The sequence below is a fragment of the Ovis aries genome, chromosome 4, assembly GCF_016772045.2.
Source record: "Ovis aries strain OAR_USU_Benz2616 breed Rambouillet chromosome 4, ARS-UI_Ramb_v3.0, whole genome shotgun sequence".
Lineage (NCBI taxonomy): Eukaryota > Metazoa > Chordata > Mammalia > Artiodactyla > Bovidae > Ovis > Ovis aries.
Genome location: NC_056057.1, coordinates 120950750 through 120974710, shown reverse-complemented (window position 1 = coordinate 120974710; position 23961 = coordinate 120950750). Strand labels below are relative to the sequence as shown.

The following is a 23961-nucleotide window of genomic DNA, read 5'->3' as shown; positions in this document are numbered from 1 at the left end:
GACCACATTTCCGCCTTGTAGTCTGCAAGCTGGATCAAATGAATGTTCTGGTAGTTTCTCTTGATAGAATTTTGTTTTTAAAAGGTAGTCTCAGAATTTGGGTGCGGGTTTTATCCTCGTGTTGTACATGATCTGACTGAACAAGTCTGCTGTTGGGGCGGTGGTTGTTCTGACGGAGTCTGATAAGCGGGGCTCCTGCAGGAGGACGTGGAGGCTCTGGTGGGCTGTGCGGGGCCGTGTCTGCCCCGGGCGAGGCCTCTGTGCTGTCTGCTGGTTTGGGCAACTGTGTGTCAGGAAGCTAGAGGAATAGAGATGAGGTGCCTGCTGCTGTTTGTGTAGTGGAGTCATTATTTGTAGGCGTGAACTATATTAAGTTTGAATGGATAAAAAACATTTCTTATTATTGATGATTTAGTTTGTATTATCCAAAGATAAAGAGCCAGAGATGAAAATGCATCCGTGTGCCTTCCCCACCACCCAGCCCGCCCAGCGCACATGGTCCCTGGCGCTTCGTAAGCGGTGGATAGTTCGGGTCAGTTACTTCACACGTCTGATTCAATGTTCAGACTCTGCTTAATTGTAAGGAGTGGTGTTTTATTAAACTGTACATATCTGTGATGTGGTTACTTTACTGCTGCTACCAAATAACTGAAGGCTTTCTCGTACCTGACTTTCTGCTGTGGTAGTAAGAAATGAAGGTGAGTACAGGTATCCTTGTCTGTAAGGTTTACGGCAGAATGCACAGCCAGAATGAAAGGCAGAATATCAGGTTTCACTTCTCAAGTGAAATGTATTCCTGGACTCCAAGGCATTGTTCTCACTGCTTATAACATATCATAGCTTCTTGCTTGAATCCTTTTTTTGATAAATACCAAATTTACCTGATAAGTCATTTTATTGATATGTTGAAAGACGCTTCAGAAAATACCTTAGACGTAACTTGAAGGTAAGAAATCCCCTTATTGTTGATGAAGACCTTCTAAAATTAGATAGTAGTGATGGTTGCACAACTCTATACTAACCCATTGAATTACACACTTGATAAGTGTGACTTACAGTTTATGAATTGTACCTCATATGGTTGTTTAAAAGCTCTCTGTGAAGCAAGTACCATTAATACCAAATTAATGTCGCACACAGAAAGCAGACGACAGGCTGAAATCTCCTAAATGAAGTGTCTGCAGCCAGAAAAGGAGATCCCTAGATTGCAGCTCTCAGCTGCTGTTCAGTCACTAGGTCACGTCTGACTCTGCAACGCCATGAGCTCCAGTTCTCCAGGCTTCCCAGTCCTTGACTATCTCCTGGAGTTTGCTCAAACTCATGTCTATTGAGTTGGTGATTTGTAGTTCTTTAGGGCAAAGTTGGTTGACATTCACTTAAAGTCTATTGTTTTATAGCCTAATTTATAAAAAAATTCTATTTTTCACTAATATAACTTTGACTGCAAGAATTGTGAATTAAAGACAAAAGGCAACACTGATTGTTGTTGGGGACAAGAATCTGAAGAGTCGCAGGAAGGTCCTGGCTGGTTAAAGCAGTGTGTTTTCTGATTGTCTGTGCCTTTGGGGAGGGACCTGACATCCAGGTTTCTCCTGGGAAGGATCACTGGGCAGTGACACCCCTTTGAGATGCAGTCACCCCTCGAGGTCTGCGGGCGATCGGGCAGCAGGTCCATGGATGCCCCAGGGCCTTCCTGAGCACTTTTCATCCTCTCTGGATCACTTATACCCGTTGCAGTGAAAGTGCTTGTAAGAGGCTGTGAATCTGACGTGATTATTACATAAACAGTTGCCAGCAAGTGACAGTTTCACTTTGCTTTGAAACTTTCTGGGATTTTTTCCCCTCAAATATTTTCTATCCACGCTTGGTGAGTCTGCAGAGGCAGAGCCCGTGGGTGTGAAGGGCTGACTCTTCGCGTCATTCTGAACGCCCGAGAGAGGTTCTCAGAACAAGACAGTTGTAGCCAGTGCACTTTAGAGGCAGAATGGGCTGTAGGAACAGTCAGGCTGGCTCCTTTTCCATTTGACCCTGAAGGTCAGAGGTGTGTCTTTTTATGAGGCTTTGTGGCTATTGGTAGGTGAGTAGCAGCTGGAACCCGAGCCTTTGTGCAGCCCAAGGCTGTAGGTCTTCCTTTCCAGCACAGGTGCCTTTGTGAGCTGGCCGTGTTCCGAGCTGTCAGCGGGTGTTCTTGTTGTGGTTCCTGTTAGAAAGAACTGTGCATCCAAGACTTGTGAATGCAGGGGCAGCCTGTGCTCCCTGTTTGCTCAAAGTGGGATCTTAAGTGCTTTTTTTAAAACACCAATATTACTGTTCTTTTCTTCTTTTCTTGGCTCTTAGGTGCTGAGTTATTTTCACCATCAAAAGGAAGTTCGGCAGGGAGTGGAAGAGATGCTTTACAAGTTATACAAGCCCATCCTTTGGAGAGGATTAAAGGTGTGCCTCTTAACTGTCCATGTTTAGGATGCTAACATGCTATGGGGTTTAGCATCTTCTGATTCAGGCACTAAAAGTAAGACTTGAGGCTGGGCACGCGTGAGATTCTGAATGAATACTTGATGCTTCTATTGAAAGCTTTTCTTAAGCTGGGGGTCTGAATGGGTCTAGTGCTGCATGCCCAGCTGAAGGAGGGTTGCCAAGCTCGGCAGGGGTGGTGTGTGCAGAGCTGGGCAGAGCCTTCCTGGCCCTTAGGGCCTCCTGCCGGTGACTGGGGCCACGGTCATAGCACGAGAGGAGGGGTTGGACGAGCATGTGGGTCATTCTAACGCAGGTGACTCTGGTCTGGGGGCAGGACATGACTGATTCTTCATGACATACTGGACCTTGAGGTAGGGAAACGTCTCTGTCGACGTGGAGCTGGGAGTTTGGCTTCATTTAAGGGAGGTCTCACAAGCTTGGTTAGTTTAAATGTTACAGTTGTCTTTCATATGTAAATAGGAATGTGTCTGTGTTGAGACACTAGAAGCATTGCTTGAGGGATTCTGCACTGACGCCTTTTTGACTGTCAGCTCTTTGGATTCTGAAACTCCTCTCACCATTCCAGGCCAGAAACTCGGAAGTCCGGTCCAATGCTGCACTGCTGTTCGTTGAAGCGTTTCCTATTCGGCATCCAGGGTTTAACGCCATTGAGATGGACAGCGAGATTCAGAAACAGTTCGAAGAACTCTACGTATGTATTCATGTGGCTGGGCTCCCAGCCTGCAGCAGTCTGGGCCTGGATGTCCCTGGGACGCCCCTGTGCGGCCTCCAGAGGGCAGTCTTTCCAGATCCTGACGTTCTTCCAGGAACCTGGCCTCTCCCGGTGCCTTCTGTGGCAGCGAGGACTCTCAGGGTCTGTTTCCTCTTCGTCTCCGTCTGTTTTGGAGCCTCTCGTCATTCACTGTGTGTAGTTTGAAGTGTCTTATGTGCTCCCCCAGCATAGAGGCTGTGTCACAGTGGTGAGGACAGAGCCCGGGGTTGGTGCCTCTGTCTGACAGCTGTGCACCTTGGGGCAAGTTGGGCACTGACTTTTCTGCCTTCATCTGTGTGGTGGGCGTGGTGGTAGCACCTGTGTAAAGTGCAGCAGTGTCGTGAACACACACGCAGCTAGTTAGCTTTTAAGGAGGTTCGTGACATTGTACAGGAGACAGGGATCAAGAACATCCCCATGGAAAAAAAATGCAAAAAAGCAAAATGGCTGTCTGGGGAGGCCTTACAAATAGCTGTGAAAAGAAGAGAGGCAAAAAGCAAAGGAGAAAAGGAAAGATATAAGCATCTGAATGCAGAGTTCCAAAGAATAGCAAGGAGAGATAAGAAAACCTTCCTCAGCGATCAATGCAAAGAAATAGAGGAAAACAAAAGAATGGGAAAGACTAGAGATCTCTTCAAGAAAATTAGAGACACCAAGGGAACATTTCACGCAAAGATGAGCTCGATAAAGGACAGAAATGGTCTGGACCTAACAGAAACAGAAGAGATTAAGAAGATGTGGCAAGAATACATGGAAGAACTGTACAAAAAAGATCTTCACGACCCAGATAATCACGATGGTGTGATCACTAATCTAGAGCCAGACATCTTGGAATGTGAAGTCAAGTGGGCCTTAGAAAGCATCACTACGAACAAAGCTAGTGGAGGTGATGGAATTCCAGTTGAGCTGTTTCAAATCCTGAGAGATGATGCTGTGAAAGTGCTGTACTCAATATGCCAGCAGATTTGGAAAACTCAGCAGTGGCCACAGGACTGGAAAAGGTCAGTTTTCATTCCAATCCCAAAGAAAGGCAATGCCAAAAAATGCTCAAACTGCCACATAATTGCAGTCATCTCACATGCTAGTAAAGTAATGCTCGAAATTCTCCAAGCCAGGCTTCAGCAATACGTGAACCGTGAACTCCCTGATGTTCAAGCTGGTTTTAGAAAAGGCAGAGGAACCAGAGATCAAATTGCCAACATCCACTGGATCATGGAAAAAGCAAGAGAGTTCCAGAAAAACATCTATTTCTGCTTTATTGATTTTGCCAAAGGCTTTGACTGTGTTGGTCACAAGAAACTGGAAAATTCTGAAAGAGACAGGAATACCAGACCACCTGACCTGCCTCTTGAGAAATCTGTATGCAGGTCAGGAAGCAACAGTTAGAACTGGACATGGAACAACAGACTGGTTCCAAATAGGAAAAGGAGTACGTCAAGGCTGTATATTGTCACCCTGCTTATTTAACTTATATGCAGAGTACATCATGAGAAACGCTGGGCTGGAAGAATCACAGGCTGGAATCAGGATTGCCAGGAGAAATATCAATAACCTCAGATATGCAGATGACACCACCCTTAACGGCAGAAAGTGAAGAGGAGCTAAAAGCCTCTTGATGAAAGTGAAAGAGGAGAGTGAAAAAGTTGGCTTAAAGCTCAACATTCAGAAAACAAAGATCATGGCATCCGGTCCCATCACTTCATGGGAAATAGATGGGGAAACAGTAGAAACAGTGTCAGATTTTATTTTTTTTTGGCTCCAAAATCACTGCAGATGGTGATCGCAGCCATGAAATTAAAAGACGCTTACTCCTTGGAAGAAAAGTTATGACCAACCTAGACAGCATATTCAAAAGCAGAGACATTACTTTGCCGACTAAGGTCCGTCAATCAAGGCTATGGTTTTTCCTGTGGTCATGTATGGATGTGAGAGTTGGACTGTGAAGAAGGCTGAGCACCGAAGAATTGATGCTTTTGACCTGTGGTGTTGGAGAAGACTCTTGAGAGTCCCTTGGACTGCAGGGAGATCCAACCAGTCCATTCTAAAGGAGATCAACCCTGGGATTTCTTTGGAAGGAATGATGCTAAAGCTGAAGTTCCAGTATTTTGGCCACCTCATGTGAAGAGGTGACTCATTGGAAAAGACTCTGATGCTGGGAGGGATTGGGGGCAGGAGGAGAAGGGGACGACAGAGGATGAGACGGCTGGATGGCATCACGAATTCGATGGACGTGAGTCTGAGTGAACTCCGGGAGATGGTGATGAACAGGGAGGCCTGGCGTGCTGCGATTCATGGGGTCGCAAAGAGTCGGACACGAGTGAACTGGACTGGACTGGACTGAATGCCTGTTGCAGTAGGTTTTTTCCGATGACTGATTTTCCTAGTGAGTTGTTAGGACATCAGGCTGTGACATTTATTCCCACGGGATGATCTCCAATCTTTCACTTGGTAGGACAGTGTGAGCCTCTGCTGATTCCTCTACAGCGCCTGCCATTTGCAGGGTCTCCTGACACAAGCTAAGAGATACTACTTAGTGTCCTAGTTAGTAGAATAACATTTTAGGAAGGAATAGCAAAAATGCCATGATAGTGATGGTTTCCCATAGCTGTCCTAAAATACTTCCTTTGGTTTGTTTGTTTTCTGACCCACTATAAAAGAATATCAGACATGCAAAAAGTTGAAATAGTAGTATAGTGGGTATGTCCTGCTTAACCTCTTCACATTTACTCACCTGTGACTCACATCTCACCCACGGTACCGCCCGCGCATGCAGGGACACACACCCGCGCATGCAGGGACACGCACCCCCCTGGAGGGAACCATCGTCAGTGTTTCTCCAGGTGCGCCGCATCCACACGTGTGTTTGTTTAAAAGTCCCTTTGGGGATCATGGTGAATTTTGTGGACAAATGTTGGACAAACCACAACTAGATTTTGGAAGCTTTTAGCCATAAGACCATGAAAACTTACGCTCTTTTTAGCTCAGGTGTCCAATCTGTGAAGCACTTGTGGTTTTGCCTGAAGCGTTGAAGACTCTGCACTTGAATGCAGAGATGGAGTGTGTGCTGGAGGTCTAGCACTACCCCTCTTACATGGGATCTGCCGCAGGTGCTTGGCCCTGGCTATGGGCCTGACCGTTGATGAGGAAGGTGTCATCCCAGCCCACAGATGGGGAGGCAGGTTGCATGGGGGTTTAGAGTGTGGAGTCAGGCAATTTGAATCCCAGTTCCCAGTTAATGTCTGATTTTTCTCAAATAACCTCTTTCAAGTCCTGTTTCTTCTTTAAAACTGGAGAAAATATTGTATCAGACTGATAAGTTTCCAATGAAAAACTGTATATAAAGCATTTAGTGCAGCCCCTAGCACTAAGGCAACAGTGGTCATAACTGTCCAAAAGGACATTACAATCTGTAAAGTGATGCAACCGTCCCGCAGAGTCCGCTCTAGCATCAGTTCGGGTCAGTTGCTCAGCAGTATCTGACTCTTTCTGACCCCATGGGCTGCAGCACGCCAGGTTTTCCTGTCCATCACCAACTCCCAGAGCTTAATATAGTGCCCCTATATCATAGGCAGTCTGTATTCAGGTTAATCATTGTGAGTTTTGTATGTGCTTTATTAACTATTTAAAAAATAAAAATTAATACTTCCTATTTTGTTTGAATTTAAGGAAGGAAAAACACTAAAGGAATTTCAAGTCAATTAAATTTTTTTTTCAGAACTGTAAATATTAAATTCTAAATAACTCCTTTAAGTTAAATAAAAAAAAAAGACCCCTAGATCGTAGAGAACATTGATTTTACCTTTTTTTTTTCAGTTCAGTTCAGTTACTCAGTTGTGTCCAAATTTTACGACCGCATGGACTGTAGCACGCCAGGCTACCCTGTCCATCAACATGTCCCAGAGCTTGCTCAGGGTGGATGGCTGAGGTTGATGGTCAACACCATTGAGTCAGTGATGCCATCAACCATTTCATCCTCTGTCGTCCCCTTCTCCTCCTGCCTTCAATCTTTCCCAGCATCAGGTTCTTTTCCAGTGAGTCAGTTCTTCCCATGAGGTGGCCAAAGTATTGGAGCTTCAGCTTCAGCATCAGTCCTTCCAATGAATATTCAGGACTGATTTCTTTTAGGATGGACTGGTTGGATCTCCTTGCAGTCCAAGGGGCTCTCAGGAGTCTTCTCCACACCACAGTTCAAAAGCATCAGCTTTTCAGTGCTCAGCTTTCTTTATGGTCCGACTCTCACATCCATACATGACTACTGGAAAAACCATAGCTTTGAGTACCTGGACCTTTATCAGAAAAGTAATGTCTCTGTTTTTTAATATGCTGTCTAGATTGATCATAGCTTTTCTTCCAAGGAGGAAGCACCTTTTTTTTTTCTTAACTTTCATGGCTGCAGTCACCATCTGCAGTGATTTTGGAGCCCAAGAAAATAAAGTCTATCACTATTTCCCTTGTTTCCCCATCCGTTTGCCATTAGGTGATGGGATTGAATGCCGTGATGTTAATTTCTTGAATGTTGAGTTTTAAGCCAGCTTTTTCACTCTCTTCTTTCACTTTCATCAAGAGACTCTTTAGTTCTTCTCTTCCTGCCATAGTGATTTTGGAGCCCCCACAAATGAAGTCTGACACTGTTTCCACTGTTTCCCCATTATTTCCCATGCAGTGATGGGACCAGATGCCATGATCTTCGTTTTCTGAATGTTGAGCTTTAAGCCAACCTTTTCACTCTCCTCTTTCACTTTCATCAAGAGGGTTTTAGTTCCTCTTCACTTTCTGCCACAGGGGTGGTGTCATCTGCATATCTGAGGTTATTGATACTTCTCCCAGCAATCTTAATTCCAGCTTGTGTTTCTTCCAGTCCAGCGTTTCTCATGATGTACTCTGCGTATAAGTTAAATAAGCAGGGTGACAATATACAGCCTTGACATACTCCTTTTCCTATTTGGAACCAGTCTGTTGTTCCATGTTCAGTTCTAACCGTTGCTTCCTGACCTGCATACAGGTTTCTCAAGAGGCAGTTTAGGTGGTCTGGTATTCCCATCTCTTTCAGAATTTTCCACAGTTTCTTGTGATCCACACAGTCAAAGGCTTTGGCATAGTCAATAAAGCAGAAATAGATGTTTTCTGGAACTCTCTTGCTTTTTCCATGATCCAGTGGATGTTGGCAATTTGATCTCTGATTCCTCTGCCTTTTCTAAAACCAGCTTGAACATCTGGAAGTTCACAGTTCACGTATTGCTGAAGCCTGGCTTGGAGAATTTCGAGCATTACTTTACTAGCATGTGAGATGACTGCAGTTGTGCAGTAGTTTGAGCATTCTTTGGCACTGCCTTTCTTTGGGATTGGAATGAAAACTGGCCTTTTCCAGTCCTGTGACCACTGCTGAGTTTTCCAAATCTGCTGGCATATTGAGCACAGCACTTTAACAGCATCATCTTTTAGGATTTGAAATAGCTCAACTGGAAATCCATCACCTCCACTAGCTTTGTTCATAGTGATGCTTTGTAAGGCCCACTTCATTTCACACTAAAGGATATCTGGCTCTAGGTGAGTGATCACACCATCATGGTTATCTGGGTCATTAAGACCTTTTTTGTACAGTTCTTCTGTGCATTCTTGCTGTCTCTTCTTAATCTCTTCTGCTTCTGTTAGGTCCAGACCATTTCTGTCCTTTATCGAGCCCATCTTTGCATGAAATGTTCCCTTGGTGTCTTTAATTTTCTTGAAGAGATCTCTAGTCTTTCCCATTCTGTTGTTTTCCTCTATTTCTTTGCATTGATCGCTGAGGAAGGCTTTCTTATCTCTCCTTGCTATTCTTTGGAACTCTGCATTCAGATGCTTATATATTTTCCTTTTCTCCTTTGTTTTTTGCCTCTCTTCTTTTCACAGCTATTTGTAAGGCCTCCCCAAAAGGACTTATGCCAGCATGTCCTGGGGCTTCCAGGACTATTGTGTTCAGTGCCCCTGTGGTATTGGAAAAGACTGTTGAGAGTCCTTGAACTGTAGGGAGATCAAACCAGCCAGTCCTAAAGAAAACCAGTCCTGAATATTTGTTGGAAGGACTGTTGCTGGAGCTGAAACTCTAATACTTTGGCCACCTGATGGGCAGAACTGACTCATTGGAAAAGACCCTGATCGTGGGAAGGATCGAAGGCGGGAGGAAAAAGGGACAACAGAGGATGAGATGGATGGCATCACCGGCTCAATGGACATGAGTTTATGCAAGCTCTGGGAGTTGCTGATGGACAGGGAAGCCTGGCATGCTGCAGTCCATGGGGTTGCAAAGAGTCAGACATGACTAAGTGACTGAACTGAACTGACCCTGTGGCAGGCCACTGTCGACCCACGCCTCCGTTGGAGACTCCTGGACACCCATAGCAAGTCTGGCTCGGTCTCCTGTGAGGTCACCGCTCCTTTCTCCTCGGTCCTGGTGTGCACAAGGTTTTGTTTGTGCCCTCCAAGAGTCTGTTCCCCAGTCCTGTGGAAGTTCTGTAGTCAAGTCCCCGTGGCTTCCAGAGTCAAACTCCCTGGGGTTGTCAGCGCCTTTGCCCGATCCCCAGGGTGGGGATTTGCTGTGGGCCCTGGAACGTCTGTAGCAGTGCAAAGGCTTCTTGGATGTCATTGTTCTCCAGTCTGTGGGTCGTCTGCCCCATGGCTCTGTGGTGGGGCTAGTGGTGACCTCCTGCGTGTGGATTTATGCCACACACTGTGCCTTCCAGGTCTGCTGCAGCCAGAGACGCTGACCCCTCCGCAGACCACTGCAGACCCATGCCTCTGCAAGGAACACTCAAACACCCAAAGGCAGGTTTGGCCTCACGGAAGCCCGCACATGCTGGAGTGTGCAGTGTGCCCCTTCTTCAGTGGGTCTTCCTGGCCCAGGAACCAAGCTGGGGTCCCCTGCATTGCAGGCGGATTCTTTACAGCTGCGCTACCAGGGGAGTCCTCCGGTGTTTTCTAGTGGAGACAGGTCTATGTTTTTCGAGTAGTAAAGCTTTGTCAGCAGTCTTATAGAAATGGGATGTGACTGTGGTAACAGGTATTTTAAAGACCTTTGAAAATTAAAACTGCCAATAATGGAATCTTGTTTGGGATGAAAATGGATAGGGAGAGGCTTTTGTGTGAGCAGAGCGTGCTGTGATGGCCTCGGATCTCTTCTGGGAGTGAAGTGAGCGCATCGGGGAGGTGGTTGTGAACAGCCACTGTGAGAGCTGAGTTGCCGTGATCCTTGCTTTGCTGTGGATGTCCTTGGGGCGGTAGGTGCCTCTGACTGAACCCTAAAATGTCCTTTATTTTTCTGTGACAGTTTATAGTTCAGCCAGGTAGAAATTTTGTGTTCAAAATCATTTTATTCCAGGACTGCCAAAACATTTTGTATGTTTTCTGGCATTGAGGGCTTCTGAAATTTTAAGGATGATTTTCTTTATCTTTTGATTTTTTTTTCTTCCACTATAACATGAAGTTCAGTGTATTGGTTTGCTCTTAGACACAGGAGATTTTCTTAGTAATGGTTTTCTTTTCTTCTCTCCAGTGTCCATTTGTCCCTGACTCCTTTTAGGGAGCAGTGCCGTGCCATGGTTAAGTTAGTAGCAGAGCTAGTGAAGAGCAGGAGTTGTTTCTGGGGAGGGTGAGACAACAGTGGTTTTAGGCTGTGGCCGCGTGGTCCCACCACGGCCCCTACTACTCGGCAGGAAGGCAGCGGAGTGGTTTATTCCAATGAAACTGACCTACAGATACTGATCTGTGAGTTCCATATGATATTTACATGTTTCGGAATATTATTCATTTTTTCCAACCACTTGGAAGCAAAAAACAATTATGTCCTGTGGGCCACACAGAGGCAGGCATGGGCCTCTCTGGCCTGTGGGTCGGCAGCGAGCTCATGACCCTGTGGGTCAGGGCCTGAGTAGGGGCTTGGAGGGATCCAGGAGGTGAGGGAGGGCTTGATGAAGATGACAGAGGAGGCCCCCGGCATGTCTGTGGTCCCTGGAGGGCAGTGGTTCTCTGTGTGGAAACCGCGTCACACGTTGAGTGCCGTTGTCCTGGAGGCTGACTGAGCCTCTGATGTGGGCTGTGTGCCTTCAGGCGATCATCTGGAATCATTGTTGAAGAATACTGTAAGTGACCCACACAGAACAGAAGCTGTGAAACTTGAGTTCTCTCTCTTCCTTCCTGTTTTTATTTTGTCTCTCTTCCTTGTTTTTTGTTTTTCTCAAGTGACCTATCGTCTTCACTTTCCCTCCCTGTTGTGAAGAAAGGGTTGGCCGGAGGCGGCGGCTGGCTCGGGGTCTCGCTGGCGGTGTGGCGCTGTCCTCCGTGGCCGTCTTCTGCCGCGCTGGTCGTGGTTTTGCGTCCGTGGGTGGGTTGGGCGCCAGCGGACTCCCCGGGGCCTCGGCCTGGGCAGCAGGCAGGCCGGCCCCCGGGGCAGGGACGCAGGGTGCCCTGTGCGTGTGCTCTGCTCGTCCCGCCTGGGCAGCCTGCAGGGCTTCTGCCCTCTCCCCGGTGTGCCTGGCCCTCAGCACCTGTCTCCACGCTTCCCAGCGGCTTGCTTACTGCCCCGCCGCCCGCCCCGCCCCAGCCCTCCCCCCGTGGCGTCTAAGGCCTGGCCCGGCTTGGCTGCTCTGAGCCCTGTGGGCACAGTGCCGCCGGCTCACAGGCCTGCTCTTGGGGAGCAGAGCCCCCCGGTGTTTGCAGCTCCGCCTGCTCTTGTCACCCGGGAGGAGAGGAGGAAGGAAGTGCTTACTCAGCTAAGTCCAGCCTCCTTCCGGCCTAATTATGGAGTGAGGACTATTTTTGCTTTTAAACTCTGGGTTGGAAAGTTCCGCACTTAGCAGTAGAGGGTCTTGTGCGGGGGAATCCCTGCGCCCTCAGACAGTCCTGGGGGTGTTGATCCGGCCCACTTGGTTCCTCCTCCCTGTTTTTAAGCAGATCTGAGCCACAAAGTATTTCAACACTTAATTACTTCAGTGAATGTGTTTGTTGCTCGGTCATGTCCAACTATTTGCGACTCTAATAGCTTCTGGTAAATGATGTCAGATTCTTGATCTCCAAAGACTTAACTTTGCGAACAGGGAGCAGACTTGATCACTCAAGAGCGTTTGTGTAGCAGAATTGAGGGTCAAAAAGGGCAGAGAAAGCTTCGACACAAACCTCAGAAGGGGACAGAGAGTGCCCCCCACCCGGTGCTAGTCTAAGCAAGGCCTCATATACTCTGGCCAGACCCACTCCCATAACTGCATCTTAAGTTAACAAAATTAGAATTAACAATAGAAAGCTCCCACCACTTGTGGGATCCACTCCCCCAAGTCTTAAGATAACAAGATTCAGAAGGTTTTTGTTAAAAAGGAGAAGCATGTCCTCAAGCAAGATACATTGTTGTTATATAATCCTTAGTATATAAGGTCCCATCACTTGATGGCAAATAGATAGGGAAACAATCGAAACAGTGGCAGACTCTTATTTTCTTGGGCTCCAAAGTCACTGAAAATGGTGACTGCAGCCACGAAAGTGAAAGACACTTGTTCCTTGGAAGGAAAGCTGTGACCAACCCTGACAGCGAAAGCAGAGACATTGCTTTGCCAACAAAAGTCTGTCTAGTCAGAACTATGGTTTTTCCAGTGGTCATGTATGGATGTGAGAGTTGGACTATAAGAAAGCTGACCGCCGAACAATTGGTGCTTTTGAGCTGTGGTGTTGGAGAAGGCTCTTGAGAGTCCCTTGAACTGCAAGGAGATCCAACCAGTCCATCCTAAAGGAGATCAGTCCTAAATATTCATTGGAAGGACTGATGCTGAAGCTGAAACTCCAATACTTTGGCCACTTGATGCGAAGAACTGACTGATTGGAAAAGGCCCTGATGCTGGGAAAGATTGAAGGCAGGAGGAGAAGGGGACGACAGAGGATGAGATGGTTGGATGGCATCACGGACTCAATGGACATGAGTTTGAGCAAGCTCCGGGAGACAGTGAAGGACAGGGAAGTCTGGTGTGCTGCAGTCCATGGGGTCACAAAGAGTCAGACACGACTGAACAACTAAACTGACTAAATCCTTAGCACAGAGCTTAAGATGAATTGTTTTGTTGTGTGGTCATTAGCTCTGGTCCTAAAGAAAGTGAGGTGTTAGTTGTAGTCTTCTCTTAGGAGAAGGCAACGGCACCCCACTCCAGTGCTCTTGCCTGGCAGATCCCATGGACAGAGGAGCCTGGTGGGCTGCAGTCTGTGGGGTCGCTAAGTTGGACTCGACTGAGCAACTTCACTTACATTTTCACTTTCATGCATTGGAGAAGGAAATGGCAGCCCACTCCAGTGTTCTTGCCTGGAGAATCCCAGGGACGGGGGAGCCTGGTGGGCTGCCATCTGTGGGGTCGCACAGAGTCGGGCACGACGGAGGCGACTGAGCAGCAGCAGTCTTGCGTGACGGAGACGAAGCACAAAGACAGAAGTGCGTCCTTTTCTCCTCCTTGAAGGCCCCAGACCTCTTTCTCTTCCTCAAGGTCCCTGGACCGCTTCCTCCTTGAGGGCCCTGGATTCCTTATCAGCCTATCTAAGATTAGCTCTCTTGACCCCACGGACTCTAGCCCACGAGTCTTCCTCTGTCCATGGGACTCTCCAGGCAAGAATCCTGGAGTGGGTAGCCATTCCCTTCTCCAGGGGATCTTCCTAACTCAGGGATCGAACCCGGGTCTTGTACGCTGCAGGCACATCCTTTACCGTCTGGGCTGCCAGGGAAGCCCCTTTACTCCAGTAGGTGTCCTTAAAAGACAGGGCCCCTTGTTTAAACATAATCCCACCACTGGCACAACTCAAGTAAGATGAATGGTGATTCCTTATTTGATCAAATATTCAGTCATTGTTCTTCAGTGACATTTCAGTGGGTTTTTTTTCCAGTTTTGCTTGAATCTGTGCCCGGGCGAGACCTGTGTTGTGACTGGACAACCAGCTCACGCTCCAGCAGTCGCGCCGTCTCCCTCTCTGTTTTTCTTCTTTGATGCTGGCTTCTGTCATTGAGGAAACACAGCTACTTTCTTGTTTCCCACAGAACCTGTCCTGCTTGACATTCGTATGTTCCTCTGCCCTTTAACTCTCCTGTAAGTTGGTTAAATATGCAGTGGGTTAGGGTCACGTCTCCTCTGCACGTGCTCTGTGGGACCCATGTTTGTGGATCAGGGCTGTGTAGCCTCCTGTCCCCACCCTCCCCCCTGCCCGCCGCTTGGACAGCTGACCTCAAGCAGGTTCACTGTGTCCTGGGCTTAGTGTGTTCTGGCATTTTGGAAGTCCATGAAAGTGGTTAAGACCCTGTGTTTCACAGGAACAACCAAAGTCCTTGTGTGTCCCTCTGTGGCAGTGTGGTGCTGGAGACCCTGCAGGCAGCAGGGCCGTCGGCAGGGGTGACAGGCAAGGCACCACGCGTGTCTAGATCAGTTCGGTTCAGTCACTCGGTCGTGTCTGACTGTTTGCTGCCCCATGGACTGCAGCACACCAGGCTTCCCAGTCTATCACCAGCTCCTGGCACTTGCTCAAACTCACATCCATCGAGTGGGCGATGCCATCCAACCACCTCATCCTCTGTCGTCCCCTTCTCCTCCTGCCTTCAATCTTTCCCAGCATCAGGGTCTTTTCCAGTGAATCAGTTCTTTGTATCAGGTGGCCACAGTATTGGAGCTTCAGCTTTAGCATCAGTCCTTCCAATGAATATTCAGGACTGATTTCCTTAGGATGGACTGGTTGGATCTCCTTGCAGTCCAAGGGACTCTCAAGAGTCCCATCCAACACCACAGTTCAAAAGCATCAATTCTTTGGCGCTTAGCTTTTTTTATGGTCTAACTCTCACATCCATACATGACTGCTTGAAAGACTATAGCTTTGACTAGATGGAACCTTGTTGGTAAGGTAATGTCTTTGCTTTTTAATATTCTGTCTAGGTTTGTCATAGCTTTTCTTTCAAGGAGCAAGCATCTTTTAATTTCATGGCTGCAGTCACCATTTCCCATGATTTTGGAGCCCAAGAAAGTAAAGTCTCTCACTGTTTCCATTGTTTCCCCATCTATTCTCTGTGAAGTGATGGGACTGGATGCCATGATCTTAGGTTTTTGAATGTTGAGTTTTGAGCCAGCTTTTTCACTCTCCTGTTTCATTTTCACTTTCATCAAGAGGCTTTTTTGTTCCTCTTCACTTTCTGCCATAATGGTTGTGTCATTTATATATCTGAGTTTATTGATATTTCTCCTGCCAATCTTGATTCCAGCTTGTGCTTCATCCAGTCCAGCGTTTCTCATGATGTACTCTGCATATAAGTTAAATAAGCAGGGTGACAATATACAGCCTTGACATACTCCTATCTAGATGGTTTTCTGTAAACACTTGACTACAGGAAGCACACATGACCGGAGGTCCCTGGGTCTGTGTGTGACTGTGCGGGAACGACACGTGACTGGAGGTCCCCGGGTGTGCCCGGGTCTGTTTGTGTGACTGTATAGGAACAACACGTGACTGGAGGTCCCAGGGTCTGCTTGTTTGTGGACTTGAAATGTCTGTTGGGTTGTGACTGCTGTTGTGCCCACGAGTAAAGCCAATGTGGAAAAAAGTGAACTAATTTAAAAGAATTTGGCCTTTTTCCCTTTTGTACTTGTAGAGCCTTTTAGAAGATCCTTACCCGATGGTCCGTTCTGCAGGGATCCTTGGTGTTTGTAAAATAACCTCCAAATACTGGGAGATGATGCCTCCGACCATTCTTATTGACCTGCTCAAGAAGGTAACCGAGGAACTGGCATTTGATTTGAGCTCCGCTGATGTGCGCTGTTCAGTCTTTAAGGTAAGCTTTTAAATTATATAAGGAGTACCTGTTTATTATAGGATAGTTCTAAATTATAGAGAAAGAAGGAGAAGGCAATGGCACCCCACTCCAGTACACTTGCCTGGAAAATTCCATGGACAGAGGAGCCTGGTAGGCTGCAGTCCGCGGGGTTGTGAAGAGTCGGACACGACTGAGCGACTTCCCTTTCACTTTTCACTTTCATGCATTGGAGAAGGAAATGGCAACCCACTCCAGTATTCTTGCCTGGAGAATCCCAAGGACAGAGGAACCTAGTGGGCTGCCGTCTATGGGGTCACACAGAGTTGGACACAACTGAAGCGACTTAGCAGCAGCAGCATAGGGAAAGAAAAATTTAAAAATCACCCCAGCCCTACTCCATAAGTATAGCATCATTCACATTTTTGTTGGATATCCAATGTCGCTTGTGAAGAAAACAGAATAAAAGTGTCACCCAAAATAGAAGAAGGCTGCTTGAAATGATGCTGGTTTGTCCTGTATGCTAGCAGAGGGGGCACAGTGTTTTAGAACAGGAGCTGCCTGTCTTTAAAATTTTTTAATGTTGTCATATGTCAGAATGAACTTTTTTGTATACTGTGCGCACTTGGCACAAGAACCTACACGGACATTTTCTGTCCATCGCCCATTGCAGCAGCTCTCAGGACGCAGCCACGCTTGTCTCATTGTAGCTGCTTCTGTCGGCTCTCACACAGTTACTTTGAAGCAAATGCAGGACATGTATCAGCTCATCTGTAATCATTTCATCGTGATGTTTAAAATACATAGTCTTCTAGCAATGTCCTTGGTAGGTCCTCCTGGAGAAGGAAACAGCAACCCACTCCAGTACTCTTGCCTGGAAAATCCCATGGACAGAGGCTCCTGGCAGGCTGCAGTCCATGGGGTCGCACAGAGCTGGGCGCGCCTGAGCGACTCCACTTTCGCTCTGGTGGGTCCTGTGCTGAAGACTTTGTGCTTTCACTGCAAGGGGCGCGGGCTTCATCCCGGGCGGGAAGTAAGATCCCACATGCTGTTCAACAGCCAAAAAAATGAAAAATAAAGTCTCTTAAAGATACTCATCTTTTTCCTAATGACTGGAAAGAGAGCGTGGCGCAGCGTGTCAGCTCTCCAGACTCGCGCGTCTGGTCTGAGCCGGGGCCGCTCCCTCTGATCCCCACCCAGGTGCAGGGCGGCTGTGGGGGCGCCTGGGTCTGAGACGGGGGCGCTGTGCCCCCCCCCCCTTTTCCACGCAGCATTGAGTCAGGACATACAGGGGCGCAGTGGGCTGTGAGGAGGACGGGAAGGACTCGGACTCTGGCTTTGGGATCTCCCCACCAGAGCCTCCTCTTTCTTTCAATTCCCGTAAAACCCTTAACGTTTAGCTTGGAAAGCTCTGAAAATTCTTTCATAACTGCCTGAGTCTTGGTTGAATGAAGCAATAGATGACTGGACTACCAAGCACTGAACCCAGATCGATTCATTCAGTGAATGCCTTTCCATGAAATTGTGTTGGCAAAAGCATTATTTTCTGTGGGAATATCTATTTTACTGATGGTTTTAGTAAAGATAGAACTGAATTTTTCTTACCTGAACTTTTCCTTGTTTATGTTCCAGTTTTGAACTGTTTGTCTTTCTTCTTTCTCCTAGTGTCTGCCGATAATTTTGGATAATAAATTAAGCCACCCGTTATTAGAACAGCTTTTGCCAGCATTGAAATACTGTCTCCATGACAATTCGGAGAAAGTGAGGGTGGCTTTTGTTGATATGCTGCTGAAAGTTAAGGCTGTGAGGGCTGCTAAGGTAAGGTGACTAGAGCTTTCTTATTTAGTACATGAGATAAATAAGTTTATTTATTTTCATCAACAAAAGGACAGAGCCGTTTTAGTTCCAGGAGCTTCAGTGGCCGCATTTTAAACTAACTGATGTCTGGTGTATTCTACCAGTTGTGTCATAAAATACAATTTGTTTTCTCAATGTGTGCTTTCTTTCTGAGAGACATTAATGTAAGCAGTCCCCACCTTAAATTACAGTTTTATCATATACCTGAAAGTTTTCGTTGCAATATTTAAATGCTTGGCACACAGTAAGCACTGAAAATATTACTTGAACATATAGAATATGAGATCCCCATCCTCCAGCATCTTACAGAAGGAAGCAAGGAGGTGTTTGTTGACCTGTATGCATTCTGGTGTAAACCCCTGAGGTGAGAGTGTTTTCCCTGTAGTCTAATTCTGTTCAGCTTTCGGCTACCAATGTCACTTATGAGGTCGCTAACTGCATTATTATTTGGTGACGGTTTTCTTTCCCTACACAAGAGTCCTCTTAAGTTTACTTTAGAGTGGTCTTCTGTCGAGGCTCAGGGTTTGGGAACAAGCTGACACTCTTGTTGGTGTGGAGTCAGCGCCCAGCCCTGGGGTGTGTTCATGCCGTGAAATGCTGCCGCGTGGCCATGGCGAGGGGCATACTTCATGGAAAGACCACTAAGTTAGACAGAGGGAGTGCAGATGAGTTGTGGGGTGTTGCCAGCTCTGAGAACAGGAACACAGCTGTGTGTTTGCTCAGGGCCGCCTCGCACATCCCTGGAGGCAAACAGGAAGTGGATAGCAGTTTCTGAGGCCCGGGTGGGGGCGGCGCTGGGGGTCTGGAGACGGGGTGCTGGGGGGAACTTGCCCCTCCCGAGCATGCACATTGGTTTATGCTTTTCGAATTTTGAACTGGATTTTTTTTTATGAGAAAGAGGTATCTTACTTGGCTTCCGTGGTCTCACTGCCTTGGTGTGTGGTCTGTTTCCGGACCGTGCCTGTCCATCCTTGGCCAGGGCCACAGCCCGAGCCCCCTGCAGCTCTGCAGATGTCCCGGTGTGTGTGCCCTCCGGCTCTTCCTTCAGAGTTCCTGGTGGTCTGGGCCTTTGTATTTCTGTATGGAGTCTAGGATCAGCTTGTTAGTTCAACCGAAAGGCTGGCTGCAGGGCTGACTGGATCGTTGTAACACCTGTCCAAAGTGTGGTTATAAGTCTGAAGCAGGAGTTGTGGACTGTTTTGTTTGAAGTGCACATCCGTTTGCAAAGGACCACTGAGGGGACGGCTGGTGAGACGGTAGAGAGACCAGATGTCCTGAGACCTGGGGGTCTCCCCAGGAGAGCAGGGGAGGGGCCAGGTAAGACCAGGACAACGTCTGTGACCGGAGAGTCTGGGGTCTGGAAAGGGAGGAGGAGCAGAGGAGGAAGAGAAACGCTTTAGTGACACACTTCTTGTATCTTAATGCTCAGCTTGCCCAAGCAAGGCAGAGAGTGATTTAGCTGTAAGATCTCTGGAAGGTTTTGTTACGGGCGCACAAGCCAGTTCTCTGGTAATCAAGACCACAGATGGACAGGCCGGTGGAGAGGCAGCTAGGAGGAGCGGGTGGGTGTTGCTTGCCCCCAGGTTGGAGCGCGGGCGCGTGGGCGGCACGGGCAGGGCCCTGCTGTCAACGTGCCGCCCTGGCCTCTGTGCGCAGTGGGAGGCGTCCTGCCCTCACGTCCCCGTGAGCTCTGGAGGGGCTGCCCCGGAGGGCCAGGCAGAGGCTCTGGGCACAGACACGGAAAGGTGCTGGATAATCAACGCTGATTATACAGTCAGGTCCTGAGGCCCGGGGCCGTCAACGTTCAGTTAATTAGGCTTCTGTCTATGCTTTCCATCCTCAGTGCTGGTGATTTCAAGTTGTTTACTGTTTGTTTTGAAATTCTGCAGTTTTTATATTGTATAGCTGAGATTTAGGCCAAATCAACAGTATACTAATATTGAGATATCTTTATTAAGAAACCAATTTGGGATTTCTTAATATGCAATTATTTTTAACTTTAGAAATGAAACACAGGTTAGCAATTTTGTTTATGGTCTTGTCTGCTGTTAATGTCACCTGTGGGTAATATGTTTGGATAAAAATAAAACCTCAGGTAAGTGAAGAATTAATCCAGATTGTTCTGTTTTATTTCAGGAAAAGTAAATAAAAGAAATATAGGTTAATATGGGGCTTTTCTGGAAAGGCAGACTTGCAGGAAATGTTCACTGTGAGAACCACCGACCCCTGGAGCCTTGGCGTTCGGCATTTGTGCCAGTTACTTGTTTCCATTCAAGGAGGTCTGGTCTCCAGGAGTGCTTGGAACCGACCCTTTCAGCGTGAAGACCCTCTCTTTTTGGCGCTCTCCCTTGGTCAGGGTTTCCTGGGTGTCTTGGTTGGTTTCAGCAGCTTTGGATGGACTCTGTGGTCTTGAGGCTGAAGGGCCCTGCTCTCCCGAGCACCCGGCTTCCCTCTTCACATCTGGTGCTCTGCCAGCTGCTCTGGGTTGACAGTCTGCCGATGGTGTGGCTGTCGCGCGGCTCCTGTCTTCCCTGCAGTAACTTTAAGAAACACCAAGTGTGTGCATGGAAGTGTCCCAGGGCCGTGTGGGGAGTGGTGGTAGGGCTGATGCTCAGACATTCCCGCCAGGGGAGGTGGAGCGCGTGCGTCTGAAAGTGCAGGGTCCTCAGACCTGCAGGGCGCACTGCGGTGTGGCGGGGGTGTGGCAGGCACTGGGCAGGCAGCTCAGGGAAGCCGGTCCCCGGGGAGGGGCCTCTGTGTTTGTGGCTTGGAAACAACCTGAAAATACATGCTGACGAGAAGGATCCACCGAAAGTCCTGGAGAGGGGACTGTTGTGGGAGCAAGGTCCTTGAGCAACGTCCGTGTCACTTTGCTGCTCCCGTCACACAGATGAGTGTGCCTGCACAAGTGACAGACAGGCTCCGACCCCGTGGCCCCTTCCCATCGAAGTCTGTACAGGCTCTGACCCCCGTGGCCCCTTCCCATCGAAGTCTGTACAGGCTCTGACCCCCGTGACCCCTTCCCATCGAAGTCTGTACAGGCTCTGACCCCGTGACCCCTTCCCATCGAAGTCTGTACAGGCTCTGACCCCGTGACCCCTTCCCATCGAAGTCTGTACAGGCTCTGACCCCGTGACCCCTTCCCATCGAAGTCTGTACAGGCTCTGACCCCGTGACCCCTTCCCATCGAAGTCTGTACAGGCTCTGACCCCGTGACCCCTTCCCATCGAAGTCTGTACAGGCTCTGACCCCCGTGACCCCTTCCCATCGAAGTCTGTTGTAATGTCTGCTATTCTGTGGTGGTCCCCGTTGTTTTAAACTACCTGTCGAGGAGTTTGGCCCTTTTCTATGGGTGGTGGACAACTTGGACACTTTTGAGCTGAGGGCAGCAGGCAGTTCTGTGTGTGGCAGCTGTGGGTGGTGGAGGAGGCACGGGGCCGCCCGGTCAGCACTTGGGAGATGGCAGGAGGGGCGCCCGCCAGGGAGGCCTGTGTCTGAGGCGGGAGACCAGGTGCTCGCTTTAGCTTTCTGTGCCAAGCCTGTTGCACGTGTTTAAATCCACTTTTCACGTTAATGGCCCGAAAGTTGTGTTGTTTCAGGAAACTTCAGAGTTATTAGGCTGACACTCATTTGGGAGCCCACTGCTGCCCTGATGGGCTAACCCTAACCCCGGCAGCCTCCTGCTTAGCTGCCATGCGTGGCAGCCTCCTTCAAATATGGGACTCTGCAGAAGAGTCCCACGTCCTGGTGGAGTCATTTGAAATGAGTTTTCTTGAGTATAAAAATTAGCTCCTTTTTTATTGTGATCTTGAAATTTTGTTTAAAATGTTCTCATGGTTTTCTTCTGCACATGTGCTGCGTTCACAGTTTTGGAAAATATGCCCCATGGAGCACATTTTGGCCCGTCTGGAGTCAGACTCCCGGCCGGTGTGCCGGCGCCTGGTGGGGCTCATCTTCAACTCCTTCCTGCCGGTGAACCAGCCCGAGACCGTGTGGTGCGAGCGCTGTGTGGCGCTGCTGCAGATGAGCCACGCGGCTGCGCGCAGGTTCTACCAGTACGCGCACGAGCACACAGCCTGCACCAACATAGGTATGCGCGGCCCTGGGCCAGCCCCACGCTGTGCCCCCCGCACCCTGCACCCCCTGCCCCTCAGCCCCCAGGCCCCCGCACCCCCAGGCCCGGCCCTTCACCCCAGCGCCTCGTCCCGCTCCCCGCCTGCCCCACGTGCTCGCCTCGTGCGCAGCGCAGTCTGTGCCATGACTGAGAACATGCGGTATACACACACCAGTGCAGTTCTTAATGAGGTCCCTTAAAATAACGCTCTAATTGTCTGAGATTATAATTTCACTGTTAGAAAATTCTGTTGAAGAAACGTGTGTCTTACTCGCTTTAGCAAAGCTGATCCATGTGATCCGCCATTGCCTGAACGCCTGCATCCGGAGGGCCCTGAGCGCCTGCAGGGAGGACGCAGAGGAGCCGGGGAAGGAGAATGCAAGCGTGAGTCCGGCGCCCGCTGGGGGTGGGGCCTGGGCGGGCGGCTCCCCGGTGCTTAGAGAGGGCCGGGTGGCAAGGCAGAGGCGCTGCTTCTGCGAGCTGTTACCTTGGCAGTCTTTTGTTTTTCATTTATTCCTTTAGTTCTGATACAGCAACTGATTATTTTGGAGAATCATAAGTAGTTTTTTGGAGCAACTTCCTGTGCATTCTTTGTAGTTCACTGTGGAGTCTGAGGAGGATCCAGTACAAAGGACTTATTCTTGATGACACCCTTTCCCCAGCTTTCTTTGCCTTAAGCGTCCGTGTATTTTAATGAGATGGGGGTGGCACACCTAGATGGGCCTGTTGGTCACCGTGTGTTACAACGAGATGGTGGTGGGGCCCTAAGGATTTGTTCACTGCTTCTGCTCTAAGATTCTACTAGAAACATCATTGGGTTGAATTTCAGGATACAAGCTTCATTGAGAATAGTTTAAAATAATTTATCGAGGAGACTAGGTAGCTGATACTTATTCAGAATCTGAAGTGATCAATTATATCATTAAAAAAGGAACATTTAAGACTTAGATACTTATTACTTACAAACAGTATCTTAAGCTTATAAATGAACTGTCATGCTTATGTGCTAGGGTCCAGCCCCAGTGGATCCAGGGTAATTCGAAGCGGGGATGGTGTGGCAAGGAAAAACTTATTTATTTAGAAATATAAAGAGAGATTAGGAAGAAGTAGTGTAGTAGGAAAATTAGTGGAGAAAAGAGGCTGAATAACTTGGTTTCCGTGGAAAACCAGTGAAGTTCCACACAAGGAACTTGCACTGTCTACATTAGGCCACCAGCGCCCACTTGCGTAGCGGAGGGTGCCCCGCCTTAGGCTCCCTCTCACGTGGGTCTTAGAAGCCAGGGCAAGTAAGTAGACTCGGAGCGCCTCCACGCCCCAGATGGGAATTCAGCCTGAAAAGGAGAGGGAGGGAGAGGGAGAAAGAGAGAGAGATTTGACACGGGGGAAACCAGTCTTTCCAGTGACTGGCCCATCCTCTATTGTCCAAAAAGGCCTTATATACTTTTGATTTTACATAGAGATCAATGGATAATACAAAATTATGCAGCGTCAGCAGCCCTGACTCTTATCGAGACCAGGCTTTCTCTCTGCATACCTAGTTGTATACACAAGTCTTAGGTGATTTACTGGAGAAGGCAATGGCACCCCACTCCAGTGCTCTTGCCTGGAAAATCCCATGGATGGAGGAGCCTGGGAGGCTGCAGTCTATGGGGTCGCTAAGAGTCGGACACGACTAAGCGACTTCAATTTCACTTTTCACTTTCCTGTGTTGGGGAAGGAAATGGCAACCCACTCCAGTGTTCTTGCCTGGAGAATCCCAGGGATGGGGGAGCCTGGTGGGCTGCCATCTCTGGGGTCGCACAGAGTCAGACACGACTGAAGCGACTCAGCAGCAGCAGGTGATTTACATCATCTTCTGGCCAGAAGGCCAATTAGCATTTTACAGCCCTTTTCTGATAAGGGTAATAGTGTTGTTCTTCCCAAAGTCTGGTGCCACTCTGAGAAAGCACTAAATAAAGTTACATTCTTACATAGCAA

The 23961-nt window shown here is 48.3% G+C and overlaps 1 protein-coding gene across 1 annotated transcript in view; it reads left to right on the top strand.

The window, feature by feature from the left end:
• The window catches only part of NCAPG2 (non-SMC condensin II complex subunit G2), a 70835-nt gene that overhangs the window by 16836 nt on the left and 30038 nt on the right, over window positions 1–23961 (top strand). Inside the window, exons 10-15 of the mRNA XM_027969079.2 lie at window positions 2338–2433; window positions 3041–3166; window positions 15855–16034; window positions 17679–17831; window positions 21738–21960; window positions 22265–22368. Of these exons, the coding sequence (XP_027824880.1) occupies window positions 2338–2433; window positions 3041–3166; window positions 15855–16034; window positions 17679–17831; window positions 21738–21960; window positions 22265–22368 (882 nt within the window). The remainder of the gene's footprint in view (window positions 1–2337; window positions 2434–3040; window positions 3167–15854; window positions 16035–17678; window positions 17832–21737; window positions 21961–22264; window positions 22369–23961) is intronic.